The 19,169-nt window shown below is 41.3% G+C and overlaps 1 protein-coding gene across 4 annotated transcripts in view; it reads right to left on the reverse strand.

Moving 5' to 3' along the window:
* The window catches only part of caska (calcium/calmodulin-dependent serine protein kinase a), a 411,874-nt gene that overhangs the window by 32,621 nt on the left and 360,084 nt on the right, over window positions 1–19,169 (reverse strand). The window contains exons 15-19 of one of the 4 annotated variants that reach the window (XM_059968269.1): window positions 12,318–12,396; window positions 11,384–11,469; window positions 10,308–10,376; window positions 6,124–6,192; window positions 3,507–3,542 (exon numbers count right to left, since the gene is read on the reverse strand). In XM_059968269.1, the coding sequence (XP_059824252.1) occupies window positions 3,507–3,542; window positions 6,124–6,192; window positions 10,308–10,376; window positions 11,384–11,469; window positions 12,318–12,396 (339 nt within the window). The remainder of the gene's footprint in view (window positions 1–3,506; window positions 3,543–6,123; window positions 6,193–10,307; window positions 10,377–11,383; window positions 11,470–12,317; window positions 12,397–19,169) is intronic. The other 3 variants (XM_059968271.1, XM_059968270.1, XM_059968272.1) reach the window with 3 other exon arrangements.

The raw sequence follows: 19,169 nt of genomic DNA on the forward strand, positions 1-19,169 counted from the left end.
CTGTATTGTTTTGAAATAATTTGATGAACAAAATTTCTTAAATTGCTTTTCCTTTCTTTAGGAGGTAGTAGTAATATTTGATGGGATAAAAATGAAGTACACAACAAAAAGGCTAAACCTGGCAATCCAGCCCATTCAGCTGAATTGACAGGGAAGAGAGATTTTGAACTGAGATTTCCCAGTTCACTTCTGCCAATGACCTTGACAGAACCTACCCACAAAGCTGTGTATATGATATTTAGCAACAGTAAGGGCACTGTGATGGGTGAGGAACTAATTTTGACAGACAACAAACCTAGAAATAAAAAAAGCCTTTTTATAATGTTTTAAGCATATAAGAGTTAATAGATTGGAATATACTTGGTTAGAGCTGAAGGCAGCAAAATATGATAAAATTATGAGAATTTTTAAATAGTTGTTCTAAGGGAAATAATTTTAGAATCAGAGATGAAACAGCAGTAAGTATAATCAAGCATAGCTTTAAAAAACTCAGTTCCATCTCATTCAAAAATACATAGGCCAGAGAACTTGACATTAGTATTGATATTTTAAGGGATTGGATTATATACTGTAAGTATTTGCATAGACAGGAATAGTTAATTTGGCTTTGTGCTTGGAAGGTCATATCTAACCAATTGTATAGAGTCTTTCGAAGAAGTTACCAGGGAAGTTGATGAAGACAAGGCAGTGGATGTTGTCTACATGGACTTTAGGAGGTTGGATCAGCTTGAATAACAGGCTGAAAAATGGTTGATTGTACTTAATGCAGACCAGTATGAAGTGCTGCACATTAGGAGGACAAACCAGGGTAAGATTTACACAATGAACGGTGGGGCACTGAGGCATGTGGTAGCAGAGGGATCAGAGGTAGCAGAGGGATCTGAGAACAGAGGTGAGAGTTGTACAAGACTTCGGCAAGGCTTAATTTATGTGCAGTTTTGGTCCCCTACCTACAGGGAAGATGTCGTTAAGATTTAAAGAATGTAGAGGAAATTTACAAGGATGTTGCTGGATCCTGAAAACCTAAGTTACAGAGAAAGGTTGACTATATTAGGACTTTATTCCCTGGAGTGTAGGAGAATGAAGGGAGATTTGATAGAGGTACTGTATACAAAATTATGAGGGGCATAGATAAGGTAAATGTAAACAGCTTTTTTCCACTGAGATTAGATGAGACTAGAACCAGAGCTCAGGGGTTAAGGGTGAAAGGTGAAATGTTTAAGGGGAACATGAGGGGCAACCTCTTCACTCAGAGGATGGTGAGAGTGCAGAACAAGTTGTTTGTAGAAGTAGCGGATGCGGGTTTGGTTTCAATATTTAAGAGAAGTTTAGAAAGGTTCCTGAATGAGAAGGGAATGGAGGGCTCTAGTCCAGGTGTGGGTCAATGGGACTAGGCAGAATAATAGTTTGGCATGGACCAGATGGGCCAAAGGGCCTGTTTCTGACCTGTAGTGTTTTATGACTCGACCTAATATTTACACTGGATTTCACTGGAAATAGTGCAGAAAAATTAATAGTGTTGTCAATAATGAGGACACAGGTTTAAAGTGTGAGAGGAGCTGTATGGAGATCTGAGGAGCAAGTTTTCCACACAGAGGGTGGTGGGTAAATGGAACAAGCTGCTAGAGGATGTGGTAGAGTCAGGTACAATCAAAGTATTTGAAAAGTTTTTGGAGAGGTGTCATCAGTATGAACAGGAGGGGATATGGGCCAAATTCAGTTAAAATGCAATGAGCACAAATAGGCATCTTCACCATATTGACCAGGTGGGTTGAAGGACCTGTTTCAATGCTGTACGACTCTATGTTGCCAGCCTTGGCAAAGACTGCAAGTGCCCACAAACTAAGTGACAATTTGAGGATGTCTACACTTAACTATACAATCCTGTTCATGTGAATTTGTTAATAATTAATGAAGTTTCAGCACAACTAACCTGCAAATAATCTACAGCAAACTGGTATTTGGAAAAGTGTGTGCTGGCATAAATTTCTCAAAAAGAAATCATATTTAACTAAATTGAATGAGTTATTTTATGAAATAATAGAACATTAGTAAGACTAACACCACTGAAGTATTGCAGTAAGGTATCAAAATAACAGACTAATTAGAAAAAATTAAGTTAATCAATAAAGGTGTAATGATATAGTCAATTTGTTTAAAATATCCCTTTATCAAGTACAGCAGCAATACAGATACACAACGGGCTAAATGCCATAAATGACTTATAGAAGTGGAGTGAAAGAAGTTGTTTTACTTCTTATTTTTATTTAGGGACACAGCATGGTAACAGGCCCTTCTGGCTCACAGTCTGCACTGCTCAATCACACCCAGCTGACCAATTAACCTGTACATTTTTGAATGCAGGAGGAAACCAGAGGAAATGCACATGATCACAAGGAGAGTGTACAAACTTTTTATAGACAATGGTGGAATTGAACTTGGGTCTCTGGTGTTGTAATAGCGTTACGCTCACCACTATACTACTTTGCACCTACTACTGAACTCCAAGAATCAGGATTATTTCTTTCTTGCTAAATATTCAATCTCTGCTTTGCTGGATGGAGCTTGATTTCAATATGTTGGTGACACAACATGTAGGAAGGAAGGAAAAAGTACACTGGAGACTTCAAAGGGACAGATGGGTTTAATGCCCAGACATATGGCAAGTGAAGTTTAACACAGGTAAGTGTTCAATAATGGTAGGAAGTTAAGGAATAGCCAATAAGGTAGAAAACTGGGCTTCATGTATAACATTCTTTGAAAATGATGAGGTAAGTTGAGGTGACTTAAGACATCGAATCACTGACTTTATCAAAGAAGGTATATAATATATAAATAAGGAAGTATGCAAGCCATAATATAACACTGCATAGGTTGCAGCTAGAATACCATCTTCAATTCTGGGCATCACATTTCAGGAAGAATCCCAGAACCTGGAATAGGCACAATGTGATTTACTGGAGTGGATTTAGGGATGAAGATTTTAGTTACATAGAGAAACCATAAAACTGGGGCTATTCTCCTGAGGTGAATTTACATACTTAAGTTACTCATTATTTATTCCATCAGAAGTAGTTTCAATTGGCAGGAGGATTGGTAAACTGACAGCACAAACTTAAAGTTAATGACAAAAGAACCACACGTGACAGGAAACATTTTGTCTTAAAATGTTCATTATTATGCTCAGAAAAAGATGGTAGAAATAGATTCAAAAGTAACATAAGAAATTACTGAATAAATTAATAATTAAAAGGACAGTACAAAGGTTCTTAAAATGAGACAATAAATCTACTTTGATTAGTTCAAAAAAAGCTAATGTAAGTATGCTAGCAAGTACATATGAAGTGCTCTATTCAGACAGCTGTTGCTAATTTCACTGGTGAGTTATAGATTCAAATACAATTATCTGAAAAGTTAACACTGCAGTATATGAAATATTGAATGAAAAATGGATTGACTATGAGTGCTAAGTTATGGATACTATAAAATTTCTATGGACTATTCACCTGTCGTCCTTTTGGTTGTGCAGTTGATGGCAAGTCCTGCAGAATAAAGTCAACCCAAGGAAAAGAGATTTTCATTCCACCTTCAAAGCAAAACTTCAACAATTCTACCACATTTCACATTTATATTTTTTAATTGCTGCAAGATGTATTATTATCTGGTGTATAATCAATTTGCAAAATGCATCATGCAGTTACATAAAATGACCTGAGAGAAAAATTAGGCCAGGCTTTTTAGCAACAAGCTGTAGAAAGCATATACTAGCTGTGAACTAGCTTCCCACCCCCAATATGCAGTCTACATCTTCAACACAAATATATAGTGGCAATAATTTTTCAATACAGTACAGCATTCAAGATATTTTAACTGTGAATAGCTATTGTTACTGCCTCTGCTTGGCATTACTTAACTGTAAGAATTTTATAATTTTGGTTGAATAATGTAGAATGGGGTTCAAAGAATGGAGATCAAATTTACTATTTGAGAAGCTTGGATGACCATAAACCACATTACTCAGGTTTTGTCAATGAGAAAAGAGAATCTCTTAAACCATCATAGCTATCTTGTGTAAGTTATTTTTCCATGATTGCCAGTCTATAGTTTCTTCTCTGAGTGGATACTGCTGTGTAATATTTTGTTTTCATTGGAACGAGCATAAAGGAAGAAAATAAGTGAAACAAGGACTGGCTTTGCCTCCATATTTTTGTATCTGAACATGTTCTGCAAAACTAAAATCTGTAGAATAAGTATGCACTGAGAAAACAAAACTGATGTATGGAGGGAGCTTAGGATGCAAGTCTAAACCTGCCTGAAAGTGGCAACGCAAATCGACAATGCATTCAATAAGGCATATGGCATACTTGCCTCAAAGTATAAAGTCAGGAAGTCATGTTGGAGCTGTACAAATCTTTGGTTTGGTCACATTTGGAGTAACATGTGCATTTCAGGTCACTGCATTATAAGAAGTAGAGGCTTTGGAGAAGAGTTTCACCAGGATAGTGTATGGAGTGTTAGCCATTAGGAGAGGTTGGACATACGCAGATTGCTTTCTCTGGAGCCTGGAGGTTGGGTGATCTGATAAGTGCATATAATACTATAAGAGGCATAGAAAGAGTAGGGAGTCAGATTAATTTTCCTCAGGGTAGAAATATGAAGTGCTAGAGGGCATAGCTTTAAAGTGATAGAGGAAAAGTTAAAGGAGATTTATGAGGTAAGCTTTTTTTTTAAAAAAAAGACAGAATTGTAGGTCCCTGGAACATACAACCAGCGGAAGTGGTAGAAGCAGATAATGTAGCACTGTTTAAAAGGCATTTAGACAGGCACATGAACAGGCTGGGAGCCGAGGGATATATGCCATGTGCAGGTAAACAGAATTAGTTTATACTGATATTATAGTTTTCAGTCAGGGAGAATGAAGGCCTTTTTTGTTCTGTACTATTCACTAATTTTCAGCGTAATGTTTCTGGGCTATGGAAAGATAATTTATCCAAATTTTACATTCTCAATTCTTATCTAGTGGAATATATACATATGGACATTGCATGAGATTGGATCCAGTTGTGATGCCCTCTATTCAGGAATAGCCTGCTGACCATTATTGTCAACATTCATACTGAAAATGTTAACCAGTTGGGCAACATAGAATGGGTGTGATCACCTAAGGATTAATATCTGAGGAAAGAACACCTTGCATAGGAGAAGTGATTGAGAGAAATTTGTTGGAAAATAGAAGGACATTAAAAGAAGCAGGCAGGCGCTTATTGCAGTTATAAAGCCAACATGCCAACTGAAATGTAGGATAAATATTAGTAGTTAATGCATCAGACAACAAGCTTTCCTGCTTGATGTTATTTAGTCTGAAATTATTCAGACAGGCTAATATTAAGGACTCCATTGCATTTGAGAAATATTCATATTAATCAAATATGATCGACTTGCTAATGCTGCAAATTCAGGCAAAATAATTTACTTTGTTATCTGATCTCTGAAGTAAAATAAATTATTAATCTGTGACAAACAAACCTAACATGTATGATCATTGCTCTCCTCAGAAACCTGAATGCAGACAAATATAGGAACTTGTGTTGAAAATGTATGAACAATCCCATTATTTTTTGTTATTACTAGGCATTACAAGATTGATAGCATTGAGTTGCTTGGCCAAGCTTCAGCTTCATACCATAATGTGCAGGTACCACCGCAGCAGTGAGCACACCAATTTGAGAACTCAGATAGCGGAAACCAAACCCTACCTCTCAGAGCTCTGGTGTGATGCTATGCCAGCTTTCATTTTGGAATCATCATTACACAAGTTAACTCTTCAATTCTCCCCCTACTCAACCTCATTTTACTTCTTCATAGACAAACCATCTAAATGGAAAGAAATATTTCCAGTATTTGGTTGTGCCAATGCACCTTGGAAGGAAAATGCATCGCAAACCAATCCACTGCTGAATTTCATCTTAGTTATCAGGAAATGCGTGAGGCTGACATTACCAGTGACTTCCTTATGTGGTATTTCAAAAGAACCAATAGGACTTTACTGAAAGATAAATTCCTTGGTACAGAGGCAATACTAATAAAATTATATCATGTGGGTGTTGTAAATGGAAACCTTACCGAAACAGAATTATAAGTGCTGCTATAGCCGTTAGCTGGGGATTGTCTGGATGTGGAGGGGGAATCTCTCTGCAACGAGACAGAAGATTCAGTAGCACCTTATATACACAACTGCAACATATGTCAGAATTTTAAACAATGTTTTGAAAAAATATGCATTGATCAAGGTCCAATTTAATTGTTTCTAAATAGGTAAAATTTTCTCAATTTTTAATGTATATTAGTTGCATTTAATCTACAAAACTTTTGGTCTAAGCAGATATATTTTAATCTTTTGAAATAGAACAGCTATAAAATAAAGCTTTTGTTTTTACAATGTTGTATTAAACTACAAGCTTCTTCTAAAGACCTTGTTTATATAAAATTATTAAAGGGCTTGACTGTACTGCAAAGCTGTTTCATCAACAGGAGAGTTTTGAACAATGAGTTTATGGTGTTAGGTTAAGAGCCTGATCAGCAACAACAGCAACATGTGATTCGGAGACAAGAATGCAAAACTTCACCAGCAATATTGTTTTGTGATTATTTGTAATGGAAGTGGATGTATACACAGACTAAGGAAAGGTACTTGGTTCGAATATTCTCCAAAATTATTAATCAATCACTGATGAGATACTTTTTAGAAAGGACGTTTATAAAGTGACCCATACGCATGCTTGTAATTAATGAGTAACTGCAGCTTGCATAGCCTTATTCCTATGTTTACGAGCGCCCATTGAAAACTATACTAATATTTTGAAAGTGCATGACAAATTGACGGCATATCAAAAACAGAACTGGTTACAGGCTCAACGTTCTGATCTCTGATGGTTAACCAGGTTACTTTTGAAATTAGTTAGAGCAACTATGACGTGACTGCTGGATTCCAGCATGACATGAGTAATGTGTGAATCATCAGACTGCTTCACTTAGATGAAGAATTAAACATTCATTAAGCTAATATACAGCATTGAGGAGCTTGAAAACAGTATAATTATTGTTAAAATAGCCTTTTGTTATTCTGTTAAACAATGTATTAATGTTAATTGAATAAACTGAACTTTCAATAAGTTAACTGTACTAAATATAACAGCTTTCATAACAGAAAATACAACAATATCCTAAATATCTGCAAATAGAACCCTTATTTTGAATATAGGATCATAATACAACAAGATATATACACTTCAATCATATGCAACCTCTAATATGATTTTACACATGAAGCTACTGAGTTGGAAGGAAAAACAGACATGACTGTAATTTCCTGTTTAACATTTGCTCAAATATTTTCTGCTAGTAAAACATTTACTAAAACAGCTTCTTTTACAAGAATAAAAAACCACAAAATGAGCATTGAATTCAACAAATTCAGATAGTCAGACATTGTAATCTTGTATCTCATAGTCTACACAAGTTTTCCTCTCCTTTCTCTTCTGGCATTTCTAATTTTATTTGCATATTATTTGTTCACTTGCTATCATCTTTTTCCAGGCCTTCTATCACCCTCCTTTAACTTGACACTGCTAGCACTTGTGGCATTTTATTTCTTCTCTTTGCCACCCTAGCAATGCCTCCACACTTCTTTGTTTCCTCTGCAATTTTAAACCTGTTTTCTTTTTAGCCACCCCAACACCTTTCTCCATAAATGCACATTGAAAGACATCAGATTAGTAATTAGGATTGATTAGCCACACAGGTTTCAAAAATATTTATTCCATTTCCTCAATTCATTTAATTACAAGTAGGGTTTCTGGTTTATGGGTTTATGATTGATCTAATCAATTTTTTATGCACTAATTTCACTGGTAGGTTGAAGACTAATCACTGTTATTTCTTCCTAATGCTTAATGTAGAAAATTGGTTCTACTTGTTTCCAATTTACACCTTTTACCGGTTTTCATGCTCTTTCCATCTCTGCCCTAACTATATTTTTGATCAATCACTCTCACCTTGCTTCTTGCAAGGAATCTATTTATTTCTTCCATGAAACCATGAACACTACCTTATTATTCCCCATGAACACTACCTAATTCATTTTTTGCACTATTTATTTTGCAATTTATGGTAACTTCATTTTTGCTCTTATAGATGCCACAACACATCAATTACTACTGCTTAAGCCACAAATAAAGGAGCCCAGAAGTAACTTGTCTTTGTATACGAGTGGCTGGGTGATGGGGGGGTGGTGGAAAAGGGGCCTGTTTTTGTTTTGTTGGTGTTGGTCTGCTGAACATTGTGGGCTAACTATATGTGGCGACACTTGCAGGCAACTCTGAACATGTCCTTGGGTGTGTTGGTTGTTTACACAAATGACACACTTCACTGTATGTTTTGATGACCATGTGATAAATAAATCTTAATTTTAATACAAGATGGAGGTATTAAACCCGATTCTGGAGTTCTTCATTTTTAACGCATCTCTTATAAATGCTACACATTCAGAATTCCTTGAAAGAGGAGTCACAGGTAGATAGGGCTGTAAAGAGAAATCTTGGCATATTAGCCTTCATAAATCAGGGTTCTGAGTACAGGTGTTTGAACGTTATGTTGAAATTTGGAGTATTGTGTACAGTTCTGGTCACCCACCAAAAGGAAAGATATCAATAAAGTTGAAAGAGTACTTTGAAAATATACAAGGATGTTGCCGGAACTTGAAGCACTGAGTTATAGAGAAAGGCTGAATAAGTTAGGACTTTATTCTTTGGAGTATAGAAGAATGAGGAGAGATTTGATAAAGGGATATGAAATTATGAGGGGTATAGGCAGGATAAATACAAGCAGGCTTTTTCTTCTGAGGTTGGGTGAGACCAGAACTAAAGGTCATAGGTTAAGGGTGAAAGGTGAAACACTTAAGAGGAATCTGAGGGGGAACATCTTGGCTCAGAGGGTGGTGCGATGGAAGGGGTATGGATGGCTATGGTCCAGTTGCGGGTTGATGGGACAAGGCAGAATAACAGTTGACCTGCTTCTGTGCTGTAGTGCTCTATAGCTCATAAAAGATTCCACTATTCATGCTATATTTATGTTATGTCATTATATCCCTTTAATTGAGGATTCCTATTTGCTGTTGTTGATAGGAACATTGACCATGTGCATTCCAATTTCAATCCTTAAGCAACAACCCCTCCTTCCCGTGAAACCACAGTCAAGTTTCTTTGTAATTACTCCTTCCATGTGAGCAACCTTCATTCCCAGATCTACTATTTCCCCCACAACAGCATGATATCTCCCCAAATCACACTCAATATTGCAAAATATCCTGGTCCACAGTACCTGTATTTGAAGTAATGTCTATTATATTGCTCTTACATTTGTTTTCATATTTCACTCTCATACAAAAATAACTAGAGGGGGCACCAAGGTCTTAAGACTCTTTCACGAGTGAATTATGGCTGACAAAACCAACACTGAATGTTTAAATGAAAAGTAGGTAGAAAACTATTTGTCATTAGAATCAAGGCATCAACCAAGAGAAGTGAAATGTATCTAAGTTTAACTTGGTAACCTCCTTAGTGTGAGAGAACTGAACAAGCTTTTGAAGGAGATAAAACAAGAAATTAGAGTTTAGTAAAAATAGAAAGTTACCACAATTTAGTGATTGTCAAAGTGACCGCTGATATTGCCCAAATGAAGCAAGCACTAAGCAACAAAAGGCAGTACAAAAGAGAGGAAACAACCTATAACTGAATCAAAATGGACCCATGTTCTTATTGAAACAGTACATAGAAGACAAGAGACGGAATTAAACTTGAAATTGGCAAGTTATGCAAGGACTAGGTTTGACACTCAAAGGGATCAAGATTAACATTTACACTGTAACAATATACTTATAACCCAAGGTGAATAATGTCAAATTTTAGCATTGAAAACAGTAACAGTAAATACTTTTACATTCTGGGTTATGTCATCTGAAAGTGGATCAAAATTCATTCAGTAAAGACTTTTACCCTCTCATGTAATTTTAGTGAAAAAAGGGCTGAAAGGTGAAATCCACTTCTCTATTCCGTTATCATAGTTGTAAAATTGGTGTGCATAATGAACATTGCAGAGAAAACCAGTTTTTACAGAAAGCTTTATCCATCACCAGTCAGCAGGCAGTTATAGCCATAACGGGTGGGAATGGTAGGGGAAGAAATAATAAATTATATAGATATATATAATCTATATATACATCTATATAAAACATTTCTTAAATTGGTTACCTCACATGACGATGATTGAGTGCGGTAACTTGGCACAATCTTGAAGGTAATACTTCCTCTCATTTCTCTCTGGTAGGAACATAAAATTAATATTAGGACAGAATTATAGGATGGAGCTCCTATATTTGAACAATCAAAGCTGGATTCACAAATAATTCTGATGTTTTCACTAGGTATTGTGCAAAAATAACATAACATACAATAACTACATAACTACAATAAAATAACATACTTGAAATCTTGATCACATTTTGCTCCTGCACAAAAATAACCAGAAGCAGCATAAATGGCTCAACACTCTTTTACTGGTGAGTTATGGCCAACTGTACAACCTTTGTATCACACAAAAAAGAGCAGAAAATTTGAACTAAGGCATCACTAAGGGAAGGAAAATGTATCAAAACTTAACTTGCTAAATCTCTTTGGTATAGGGAATTGGACATTTAAAAATAATAGATAAAATTACTCTGGTTTAGCAAAAGCACATTTTTTGATAAACTTTAAAAACCTGATTTGCAAAACTAAGGATTAGAGTTTAATTAAAATATAACTAAGTGACCGTAACAATGGTCACTGGTATCATTGCATAGTGTATACACCAAGTTGTTATTGAGCTACTGAAGTGAGCTCTGGAACAAGAGATGGCTCTCTAAGAGAACGAATAACCTACAACTGGCTGAAAAGTACAATCGACGGCAAACTGATGAATGTTCTTATAGAGAGGCTCAAGATAGAACTTAACTTGAAATTGGCAGGGTGGGTAAATACCAAGTTTGAGACTAAAAGAGGTCAAGACTAATAGTAAGATTGCAACGGTATTCTGGTGACTCGAGATGAATAAGGCAAAATTTATTCTTTGATAATTTTAACAATAGATATTTTTGCATTTTGAGTTATGCCACCTGGGAAATAAATTTAAACTTATTAAACTGATTGAAACTTATTAAACATTAAATTGATCTGCAGTTATTTACTTGATGTCTCAAGAAATGAAGAAACAATGCTACCCAGCACTCTCAATCTCCATATAGCACTTAAGTATTAAAAATTAAGAAAAGATTACCCTGCATACTCACAAGCATCTTTTGAAGTTGCTCTACTGTCTGGTTAGCAACACTGATGCCATTTATCTCTCTGATCTCGTCTCCAACGTGGAGTGTTCCTATATAAGATTCACATAAAGAGCAACAGATTTTTTTTTGATAAAGCTGAAGAAAATCTCATTAAACTGAAAAAGGCTGTCCCTTTGTCATTAACCTTCCTTTTCAGAAATCCATCCAACAGTTTCATGAACCCACATCAACATCAGGTTTTTGAATAGAAGCTTTATTTCTCTTTGCTAAGGGAGTTTTCTCAGAGATCTGTTCCCTTTTGACTTCCTTCTTAAATGTTTTCTAAATTATGTTTCTTCTTACAAGTGAATAATATATTAGATCAATTCTCTTCATAGTGTTGATTTTTCAAGTTAAATTTCTTGGATCTTGGATCTTACATCTGGCAAGACCCACATTTACTGCACATGAGAAGATCACAGTGTGCCATGTCCTTGAACTGCAGTGGTCTGTCTGACCACTCCCACAGTGCTGTTAGATAGGGATTTCTAAAAATTACGACACAGTGAAGAAGAAATTGGGTTGGTACTCAGTTTGGGATGGAATCTACAGATGGTTGTGCAATCAGTTGGCTGCTGTCACTGTATTTTTTCTGAGCTAGGATTCAAGAGGTGTTATTGGTGGTGCTGTCTGGAAGGTGCTTTTGGAGGAGTCTATGAGTGACTGCAGTGCCTTTTATACATGCTGCAGTCACTGTACACCAGTTGTAGAAAGAAGGTTTAAGGTGATAGGTGGGATGCTAATCAACCATTATTTGAAGCAGAAAAGGAGACATACAGAAGAAAACACCAACAGGAAAAATGACCGAATGTTGATTCCAGCAACATGAATTAGACTTTAATTTTTTTTGCAATGGAAAATATATCTTCCTTTGGTATAGATTTTTTTTACTCCTTACCTTGCCTATGGATCATTCCGCCATGCATAATCCTTGCAACAATACAATGGTTCATTTCATTCATTTTTAAAGTTATCCCCTGAATGAAGGAACATGAAGAAAATCAATGAGATATAAAGGATTAAAAGTAGTTAGAAATGCAACAGTTGTATTATATAAAGCAATTTCAAAGCTAAGTATTTTCCACACCTTCATACAAAACAATGATACTGTGGCGACCCATTTCCTGGCACATCCGAACCGGCTCACAATTAGATAGCCTACGGGGGTTTGTGAGCACAGAGCTTTGGAGCCTCTGCGCCACGGGGGGCAGGTTGAGGGAGGCTTAAAAGTGAGGCTGAGGATTTCGAATACAGTTTTTTCCTTCGACTGCAGTTACCGACTCCGTGTCGTAATTTTAGCGCTGCGTGTAGCACACCGCTACAATTGGTGACCCCGACGGTCCAAACAATTTTTGGACCAGAAATGACCGACGCCGCCTCTGTTCATGCGGTTTCGTTGAAACTGCCGGGTTTCTGGACACAGCGACCGAACCTATGGTTCCAGCAAGCCGAAGCCCAATTCCACGTTCGCCAGATCACCTCAGAAGACACCCGCTACTACTACGTGGTGAGCTCCCTCGACCAGGACACAGCGGCCCAGGTCGCGGAGTTCGTACAGTCGCCCCCGGCAGACGGCAAGTACATGGAATTCAAAGCCCTGCTCCTCAGGACTTTCGGACTCTCACGGTGCGAGCGGGCTGCCCGTTTACTGCACCTGGATGGCTTGGGCGACAGACCTCCATCGGCTTTAATGAATGAGATGTTGTCTCTAGCCGACGGACACACACCCTGCCTCATGTTTGAGCAGGCATTCCTGGAGCAGCTGCCCGAGGACATACGCCTGCTGCTGTCCGACGCGGATTTCAGTGACCCCTGGAAGGTGGCAGCCCGGGCAGACTTGCTGTGGAACGCCAAAAAGGTGAGCGGGGCGTCCATCGCACAGATCTCCCAGCCACGCTCCCAGCAGCAAACCAGTCCAGGCCCGGCCGCAGAGCCTGCCAACCCCCGGCCCAAGGAACACTGGTGCTTCTACCACCAGCGGTGGGGCGCAGAAGCCCGCCGTTGTCACCCGCCCTGCAAGTTCCCGGGAAACGCCAGGGCCAGCTGCCGCTGATGGCTACGGCGGCTGGCCATCGGGATAGCCTCCTTTATGTGTGGGATAGAAGGTCGGGACGCCGGTTTTTGGTCGATACTGGTGCCGAGATCAGCGTTTTACCTCCGACGAGTTACGACACCCGCAGCAGGACACCGGGTCCCCCCCTGAGGGCCATGAACAGCAGCACAGTAAGGACCTATGGCACCCGTCAGGTGCAGCTACAGTTCGGCTCCAGCCAATTCACGTGGGACTTTACCCTGGCCGCCGTAGCCCAACCGCTTCTGGGTGCGGATTTTTTGCGGGCTCACAGCCTACTGGTCGACCTGCCCAGGAAGAGACTGGTACACGCCGAGACCTTTCAGACGTTCTCCCTGGGTGCAGCTCAGTTGCCAGCCCCTCACCTCGGCTCTCATCACCCCGTTTGGCCTTTTCGAGTTCCTCCGCATGCTGTTCGGCCTGAAGAATGCCGCACAGACGTTCCAGCGGTTAATGGACACGGTGGGACGGGACCTGGACTTCGCGTTCATCTATTTGGACGACATCCTCATAGCCAGCAGCAGTCGTCAGGAGCATCTGTCCCACCTCCGTCAACTCTGCACCCGACTGAGTGAGTACGGTCTTACAATCAACCCCGCCAAATGCCAGTTCGGACTCGATACCATTGACTTCCTGGGCCACAGGATTACTAAAGACGGGGCAACCCCTCTGCCGCTAAGGTAGACGCGGTCCGCCGCTTCCCCCGACCCACCATGATCAAAGGCCTTCAGGAATTCATAGGTATGGTCAATTTCTACCACCGCTTCCTCCCTTCAGCTGCACAGATCATGCGCCCCCTGTTCGCCTTGATGTCAGGTCCGAGCAAGGACATTACCTGGGACGAGGAGTCCGCCGCCGCTTTCGTTCAAACGAAGGAAGCTTTGGTGAACGCCGCAATGCTAGTACATCCCAGAATGGATGTCCCTACCGCCCTCACAGTGGACGCATCTAACACGGCAGTCGGTGGGGTGCTGGAGCAACTCATCGCAGGTCGCTGGCAACCCCTGGCGTTTTTCAGCAAACACCTGCGGCCACCCGAGCTCAAGTACAGTGCTTTCGACCGGGAACTGTTGGCGCTCTACCTGGCAATCCGGCATTTCAGGTACTTCCTAGAAGGTCGGCCCTTCACCGCGTTCACGGACCACAAACCGCTTACCTTTGCGTTTATGAAAGCGTCCGACCCCTGGTCGTCCCGCCAGCAACGCCACCTGTCCTACATCTCTGAATACACGACGGATGTCCGGCACATCTTGGGTAAGGACAATGTCGTGGCGGATGCGCTCTCTCGCCCTACCGTTCATGCCCTTTCCCAAGGGGTAGACTTTGAGGCACTGGCAGAGGCGCAGCAGGCGGATGAGGAGATTCCGAGTTACAGAACCGCAGTCTCCGGTTTGCAGCTCCAGGACCTCCCCGTAGGCCCAGGTGAGAGGACCCTACTCTGTGACGTCGCCACCGGCCAACCCCGTCCCGTCATCCCGACAGCCTGGCGGCGCCGCGTTTTCGACTCCATTCATAACTTGGCGCATCCCTCCATCCGGACAACTGTCCGGATGGTTTCCAGCAGGTTCGTTTGGCACGGACTACGCAAACAGGTCAGTGAATGGGCCAAAACGTGCATGCACTGCCAGACGGCCAAGGTGCAGCGGCACACCAAAGCCCCACCGCAGCAGTTCCATCCCGCCCACCGGCGTTTCGACCACATTCATGTGGATATCGTGGGCCCCCTGCCAGTGTCGCGCGGCACCTCCTGACTATCGTGGGCCCCCTGCCAGTGTCGCGCGGCACCTCCTGACTATCGTGGACCGGTTCACAAGATGGCCAGAGGCGGTCCCGCTCACCGACACCACCTCTGAATCTTGCGCCCGAGCCCTGATCACCACCTGGATATCTCGCTTTGGTGTACCGGCCCACATTACCTCCGACAGAGGCGCCCAGTTCACCTCCAGCCTGTGGTCAGCTATAGCCAGCCTTTTGGGGACTCAGCTGCACCACACAACTGCCTACCACCCACAGTCGAACGGGCTAGTGGTGCGTTTCCACCGTCACCTGAAGTCGGCCCTCATGGCCCACCTGTGAGGAGCCAACTGGGCGGACGAGCTTCCCTGGGTCCTACTCGGCATCCGCACAGCGCCCAAGGACGACCTGCACGCCTCGTCGGCCGAGTTGGTATACGGAGCACCCCTGGTCATCCCTGGGGAGTTCCTACCAGCCCCACGGGGGCAAGAGGAAGATCCCGCAGCAGTCCTGGGCAGACTACGCGAGAAGCTCGGTAACCTGGCCCCCATACCCACTTCACAGCACGGGCGGAACCCGTTTGTTTGTAAGTTTGTGTTTGTACGAAGGGGCGGGCATTGGCCACCGCTGCAGCGGCCATACGAGGGGCCGTTTATGGTGCTCCGGAACAACGGGTCCACGTTCGTGCTGGACGTTGGGGGGAAAGAGGAGGTTTTCACGGTGGACCGCCTCAAACCGGCCCATGTGGACCTGGCACAACCGGCCGAGTTTCCGGCACCTCGGCGCAGAGGCCGACCTCCCAAGCAGGTTCTGGCCCAGACTGTGGACATTGGGGGGTGTATCGCCGGTTCTGGGGGGGGGGGGGGTTATGTGGCGACCCATTTCCTGGCACATCCGAACCGGCTCACAATTAGATAGCCTATGGGGGTTTGCGAGCACAGAGCTTTGGAGCCTCTGTGCCATGGGGGGCAGGTTGAGGGAGGCTTAAAAGTGAGGCTGAGGATTTCGAATAAAGTTTTTTCCTTCGACTGCAGTTACCGACTCAGTGTCGTAATTTTAGCGCTGTGTGTAGCACACCGCTGCAAAACATTCTAAGAAGCATTCTACATTAGATGTAACAGTACCATCTAAAAAGGAATGTAGACAGAGATCCCCATAGGTGATTGATAGCAGTTTCAAAAAGGAGAGGCAAATGACTGAAATGGAATGAGAATTATTGTCACATGTGCTAAAGAAGAGCACAAAGCTTGTCTTGATACTGTTCAAACAGATCAATTCAGTAAACAGTGCATTGAGGTAGTACCAGGGAGCTATAGTTTTATAATAGCAGGGTAGAAGCTACCCTTGATGGGAACCAGTAGGATAGAGCTAAAGATTAGTCAGAAGGTTTACAAGCAGATGATGGATATAACATGAATGTAAGCAAGGACAAGACAATGATTGGGTACTGACACAGACAGAACGAAGAGTTAAATTGTAGCACAGGGGCAAAACCCAAAAGGGCAAAGAATGCAGACTGAAGGTGCTGTATTTAAATACACGTAACATACAGAATAAGGTGGATGGAAGGCCATAGTCGGGAGCTTAACATCAAAGGATATACTTTGCATCAAAAGGACAGGCAGGAAGGCATGGGTGGTGGTGTGGTTCTGTTGGTAAGAGATGGAATTACGTCTTTAGAAAGAGGTGACATGGGGTCAGAGAATGTTGAATCTTTGAGGGTAGAGTTAAGAAACTGCAAGGGTAAAAAAGCCATTATGGGAATCATACATAGGCCTCTAAGGTGTGGGGTTCAGATTGCAAAGGGAGCTAGAAAAGGCCTGCAATAAAGATAATGACACAATTGTAATGGAGGACTTTAGTATGCAAGGGAATTGGGAAAATCAGGCTGGTGTCGGATTGCAAGAGAGGGAGTTTGTTGAATGACTATGAGGTGGGTTTTTAGAGCAGCTTGTGCTTGAGCCTACTTGGGGAAAGGCCATCTTAGATTGGGTGTTGTACCATAACCCAGATCTTATTAGAGGGCTTAACGTAAAGGAACCCTGAGGAGATAGTGATCATAATATAATTAAATTCATACTATAATTTGAGAGGGAAAAGCACAAGTCACATATATCAGTATCACAATGGAATAAAGGGAATTACAGAGGCGTGAGAGGAGCTTGCCCAGGTGGATTGGAGGGGGATAGTGGCAGGGAAGGCAGCACAGCAGAGATGGCTGAAGTTTCTGAGAATAGTTCACAAGGCACAGGATAGATAAGTCCCACAGAAGTTCTCAAATGGCAGGGATAGCCAGACAAGGGAAGTTAAGGACTGCATAAACGCCAAGGAACTGGTATACAAGGTAGCAAAAGTGAGTGGGAAGTTGGATGATTGAGAAGCTTTTAAAATCCAACAAAAGGCAACTGAAAAAGCTACAAGAAGGAAAAAGATGAAATATAAGGGCAAATTAGCTTATAAAATGAAGCAGGATACCAAAAGTTTTTTTTCAGTTATATAAAGAGTAAAAGGGAGGTGAGAGTTGATATTGGACCACTGGAAAATGATGCTGGTGAGGTAGCAATGGAGGACAAAAAAAAGGGCAGAAAAAACTTAATAAGAACTTTGCAGCAGTCTTCACCTTGGAAAACACTAGCAGTGTGCCAGAGGTCCATGAGAGCCAGGGAGCAGGAGTGAATGCAATTGCTATTACAAAGGAAAAATTGCTAGACAAACTCAAATGTCTTAAGGTGGATAAGTCACCTGGGCCAGATAGACTAGATCCCAGAGTCCTGAGAGAGGCTTTTGAAGAGATAATGGATGCATTGGTCATTATCTTCCAAGAATCACTTGATTCTGGCATGGTCCCAGAGGACTGGAAGATTGCAAATGTCACTCCACTCTTAAAGAAGGGAGGAAAGCAAAAGATTGGAAATTATAGGCCAGTTAGCCTAACCTCAGTGGTTGGTGAAGTGTCGGAGTCTATTACTAAGGATGAGGTTTCAAGGTACTTAGAGACTAATGATAAAATAAGTCAAAGTCAGCATAGTTTCTGGTAAGGGAAATTTTGCCTGACAAATCTGTTAGTGTTCTTCAAGGAAGTAACAAGCAGGGTGGACAAAGGAGAGGCAGTGGATATTACTTACTTGGATTTTCAGAAGGGATTTGATAAGGTGCCACACATGAGGTTGCTTAACAAGATAAAATCATATGGCATCACAGGAAAGATACTGACATGGACAGAGGAATAGCTGACAAGCAGGAGGCAGTGAGTGGGAATAAAGGGGCCTTTTCTGGTTGGCTACCAAAGACTAGTGGTGTTCCTCAGGGGTCTGTACTGGCACCGCTACTTTTCACATTGTCAGTGATTTGGATCATGGAGTTGATGGCTTTGTGTTAAAGTTTGTGAACAATATGAAAATATGTGAAGGGGTAGGTAGTGCTGAGGAAGCAATGTGATTACAGCAGCACCTAGGCAAATTGGAAGAATGAGCAAAAATGTGACAGATAGAATAGTGTTAGAAAATGTATAATAATACATTTTGATAAAAGGAACAATAGTGCAGACTATTATCTAAATGGTGCAGATATCTATCAGAGGTGCAGAGACTCTCAGAAGGGTAACTAACAGGTGTGTCTGTAGTAAAGAAGGCAAATGCAGTGTTGGCATTTATTTCAAGGGGAGTAGAACATAAAAGCAAGAGATAATGTTGAGGCTTTATAAGAAACTAGTCAAGCCGCATGGAGTATTGTCATCAATCTTGGGCCCCTTATCTCAGAAAGGATGTGTTGTCATTAGAGAGAGTCCAGAGGAGGTTCACGAGGATGATTCAGGGAATGAAGGTGTCAACATGAGGAGCATTCAGCAGCTTTATGCCTATACTCACTGGAATTTAGAAGAATGCAGGGGGATATCACTGAAGCCTATCAAATGTTGAAAGAACTAGTTAGGATGGATGTGAAGAG

The sequence above is a fragment of the Hypanus sabinus genome, chromosome 4 (assembly GCF_030144855.1).
Source record: "Hypanus sabinus isolate sHypSab1 chromosome 4, sHypSab1.hap1, whole genome shotgun sequence".
In the NCBI taxonomy this organism is placed as follows: Eukaryota; Metazoa; Chordata; class Chondrichthyes; order Myliobatiformes; family Dasyatidae; genus Hypanus; species Hypanus sabinus.